The 4,818-nt window shown below is 45.2% G+C and overlaps 1 protein-coding gene across 1 annotated transcript; it reads right to left on the reverse strand.

Annotated features, from left to right (window-relative positions):
* Positions 1–2,218: 2,218 nt before the first annotated feature.
* Positions 2,219–3,026, reverse strand: LOC145126564 (uncharacterized). Its single transcript, XM_079061906.1, has 3 exons — positions 2,780–3,026; positions 2,462–2,719; positions 2,219–2,343 (listed from the first exon to the last, which is right to left on the reverse strand). Exons 1-3 carry the CDS (start codon positions 3,024–3,026, stop codon positions 2,219–2,221), a joined length of 630 nt encoding a protein of 209 aa, XP_078918032.1.
* Between the last annotated feature and the right edge of the window lie 1,792 nt (positions 3,027–4,818).

Here is a 4,818-nt window from a genome sequence, read left to right on the forward strand (position 1 = left end):
CTGCTACTGTCGTTCGCTTTATCCTTTCTTCTCCACCATTTCAGTGTTACACCACAGCCACGAACCGCCGCCGCCGCTTATGCAATTCCGTTGTTGCTCCGGTCATCGCTTACCACCCTGAAGGGCTGTTGTGTTCGTGTTTCACGTGAGTACGAGTGTCCCGATGCTTCAAGTTCGTGTGGTGTGTGTGTTATTTTGTGTGTGTGGTCGTTTTGTTTGGCCGGAAAACCGAGAAAAGGCCACCACCACCACCGTGAGGTGGTGGCTGCCACCAGTACCACCACCGGCCACCACAAGGGTGGCTGTGTGTATATGTTTATCTTAGTGTGTGTGTGTGTGTTTATTTGTGATTTTGTGTTGTATGTTTGTAATCGGTTACAGAATAATCAAAGAAAACTCATAACCACCACCGTGAGGTGGTGGCTGCCGCCTCCTGCCGCCACCAACCACCGTGTTGGGTGATGGTGTGCTTTTGCTTGTGTTAGAATACTTTTGGGATGTTTGGACACAATTGGAATAGAACCATAACCACCACCCTGAGGTGGTGGCCGCCTTCGTGAGCCGCCGTTGACCACCACTACCCGAGGTGGTAGTGGGTGGTGCCCGACTTGTTTAACCCTTGTTGACGAAATGAAACCCTAGTTGACCTAATGGAACCCTAATTGATCTAAAGACTTAGCTTTTGGGCCTAATTGGGTTTTGAATGGGTTGGAAACCCTAATTAGGGTTTAGAAAACCCTAATTTTGGATATATAGGTTTTGGAGTGTCGGGACCAGCATTTTGGATGACCGGATTGCGATTATGTATTAAGCCGACCACACTACATGATTGACCCAATAGATTGATGGACTTAATGGATTAAGTCCTTAGTGGGTTAAGTAGGAAATAATTAACCCTAATCGTCATTTTATGTGAAAACCCTAATCTTACTTGGGCCTTTCTATTGGGCTTTGGTGATTGGGCTATTGATGGGCCATCCAAGAACAATCATATGGACTAAGAATATATGGATGGGCTTTGAGGTAAGGTCCATGTGAGGGTTTGGGCCCAATTTGGAAAATTGGGCTATAAATGGGCCATAATTGGGCCTTGAGGATTATGAGAGGTTGGACCATTGGAATGCCAAATGTTTGGACTAGAAGAAATAGTTAGGCCTTAGGGTAAGACCATGTAAAGGTTTGGGCCCAATTTGGAAAATTGGGCCATATGATAGGTTTTGTTCATAGTTTGACTTTTGGCCCTCTGGATTGGGCCCCGGGCTTGAATAAAGCTAAGTTAGGGGTAAAGTAGTCTTTGTCTTCCAGCAGCCAGGGTTTTGTCTGCGGGACTTCAGCAGTGCGAGGTGAGTTACCTTCCAGTAGAAGTGGGTCTAAGGCACCAATGTCGGCCCACTAGTAGGTGATTATAGTTGAGATTATTGTCTTTGTGATAATTGTCTGGTATGCTACTATCTGTCATGCTTTACGTGCTAGTATGTTATGTTATTATGTCGTAGCGGTAAGGGGTGAAATAGTCCCCCGTTACCGGTTGAAAGATACCGAAGGGGAGGCCAACACCCAGATATACTAGACAATATATGATTTATATGTATATGTTATGTTATTATGTGGTAGTGGTAGGGGTGAAATAGTCCCCACTTACCGGTTGAAAGATACCGAAGGGGAGGCCAGCACCCAGTTATGCTAGGCAGTTACTGGTTGAAAGATACCGACGGGGAGGCCAACACCTAGTTATTCTAGGCAGCTACCAGTTGAAAGATACCGAAGGGGAGGCCAGCACCCAATTATGCTAGGCAGTTACCGGTTGAAAGATACCGAAGGGGAGGCCAGCACCCAGATATTCTAGGTATTATGTGTTTATATGGTATGTGGTATGATGGGGGAACTCACTAAGTTTCGTGCTTACGGTTTTCAGTTTTGGTTTCAGGTACTACGTTTTCAAAGGGAAGGAGTTGGATTGCTCGCAGCGCATCACGCTATGTTTTCCGCACATGAGATCTTTAGGATTACACTATGATATTATTTTATGATAACATGTTTTGATTATTGACACTTTGGTTTGACATGGGATGTTATTATGGATGTTTTCTTATACTGTTGGTTTTATAATAACTTAATGAAAATGAAATTTTTGGTCTTGAATTTTGTGATGTTATACAGGAGGTGCAAGATGATACAAGGCCATGGCAATTGGCGCCGCACTAGGGATCAGATCAATCTAGAACTCTACTTGCCTCTTAGGAGGCACACCAGGCAATTCCTCTGGAAAAACATCAGGGAAATCACGCACAACAGGAACATCAGAAATAGAAACCGATCTCTTCTCATCAACACGGGTATCCACTACGTATGCCAGATAACCCATACTCTCATGGTGAGCACTCCCCTACTAGGATCTCGAACCATCACCAACTGTCGCTCACAATCAATCAAAACCCCAAATTGGCTAACCAATCCATACCCATGATAACACCAACATCTACAATTGTAATAGGGATAAGATCCATCGGATACCCAACACAAAAAATCTCTATCACACAACCCCGATAGATGTCAATAGCGGAGACCGGATGCCCATCATGTATAGATACTATCAATGGCATGCTCAAGGCCTCCTGTGAAATACTAAAACCATGACAAAAAGATGATGACACAAAAGACCAACTCGCACCCGAGTCAACCATCAGAAGTGCGAGTATAAAATTCACAAGGAAAGAACCTAACATGAACAATATCATAAACAACATAAATAAATCAGTAGAAATAACAGAACACATACCATCCATGACGTCTGGAGCTGCTCTGGCCTCCTCTTCTGTCAACTGAAATGCTCTCCCTCGGGCCCTTGGAGCCTCGGCCTTCCCTTGTCGGTCGTCAATACGCAGGGCTGCGGGGATCGGAGTCTGAATCGCCCTAGATGCAAGCAGTGGACATTCGGCCCTCAAATGAACCGACTGGTTGCAACTGAAGCAAACCTGAAATCCCTTGGGGAAATCCTTAGCTATATGCCCCTCCTTGCCACACATGTAATAAATATCCCCCGCCCGACAGGGCCCCTCGTGTACCTTGCCGCATTTGCTGTAAGTGCGGCCCTTCTGGCCTCTAGCTCTCAAGTCAGCAGGCTTTGGACGCTTAGTCGCCGGCTGTGACTGTACTGGCCTCCTATCTCTCACCTGAGTCTCCCTTTCCTCTCTCACCTGGGTCTCCAACTCGATCTCTCTCCTATTGGCATTGGTCTGCAGCTCAGCCAATGTTCGATATGAGGTGTTCGCCACGAACTCACGGATATCCCTCCTCAGAATACTCAGGTACCGACTCACACGTTCCTACTCAGTCGACACATGCTCAGGGGAAACTACGACCCTCTCATGAAACATCCTAGTGATCTCAGTCATCGTCTCTGTCTTCTGCTTGAGAGACAGGAACTCATGGGCCAATCTCTCTCTCTCTCCCAACCACTGGTACAAACTCATCTCTAAACATCTAAGTAAATCTCTCCCATGTCACTACAGTACACTCTTCAAGAGAATAGCCATCCGTCACAAATTTACACCAATCCTTCGCTCCCAAGCAAAGCGATTTTAACGCGAAACGAACGCTCAAATTATATAGACAAGAGCAAGTGTAAAAACAATCATCAACATCAGAAATCCATCTCATCGCAGCAATCGGGTCCTGGGTCCCATCAAACTTGGGTGGCTTCATGTTGTTGAACTCCTGGTATCACAATGAATCACCCCCCTTGCAGTCTCGCAGCAGCAAAGGCTGCGGCAGCAGCAGCCTCAGTGACGGCGGCATAACGCTCGTCGAAGGTCTCAATCATCATGGTCTTAATAGACCCAAACTCTCTGGTATAGCCCCTCTGATCGCCGCGCCCACCTCGGCGGCAACAATCCTACAGATCTTATCATCACTGGAACTCGGCCTCTCGGGGTCGCTTGAGCTTGATCCTCGGGTAACCACCATACTAAAACACACAAGAAAACCATCAGAATCAGGCTATAGCACATACACAAACATCCACACACTCCTGTTGCTCCTTAGTTCCTTAAGATTCCTTCTTGAGCCGCGTACGGAGCCGATTCTTTTAGTAGTATGGGCCTAATACTACCTTCCACACCAACCCGTATATGTCTCAAGTCGTCCCATCAAGACCCTAAGTCACAAGGACTCTATTTCTCAAGATCAGCTATACACTCGCCCTGCTGGTTCCTTAGAGCCACTACTAAGCATCTAGGTACTCATTCTAGACTGCTCCTCAACACTACTCCACCTCACAAGATCTCCTTTATCCTCGCCATTTTCTTTGCACATGCCAATCATACACAATACAAGACTCGATAGACAGTCGAATACATGATTCTAATTCAAATCCACAACCAAACAAGGAACATGAAGAAAGGATAAATCGGGCATTCTAAGGCTATAAAATTCTAATTATATACAATTATGCAATATACACCAAGCAAATAGCAATGACAATTTCAATCTTATAAGAGCAAACTCATAGGCTAAATGCGTCACAAATCAGCCAACCCTATCACACCTTTCCTGTAGGATCCTTAGCCTATCACTAGCATTCACTTCTATAAGTTTATAAGATATCAGCTTTACAATACTCATAAAATAGTTTGAGATATTTTGGGAAACTACCGCTCGAGCTCTAGCTGATTGTACACAATGCTTCACTGGGTTTTTCTGCTGTAAAAATTTTCGTTTCCTTGAAAAGTTTTTATGAAAATCTTCAGATCCTTAGTTTGAGTTTGGAATTCCGCTAGAGTTCATCCAAATCCCTCAAACCATGGCTCTGATACCAAC

This window comes from Lactuca virosa, chromosome 7 (genome assembly GCF_052849685.1).
Source record: "Lactuca virosa cultivar CGN04683 chromosome 7, Lactuca_virosa_CGN04683_v6, whole genome shotgun sequence".
NCBI lineage: Eukaryota > Viridiplantae > Streptophyta > Magnoliopsida > Asterales > Asteraceae > Lactuca > Lactuca virosa.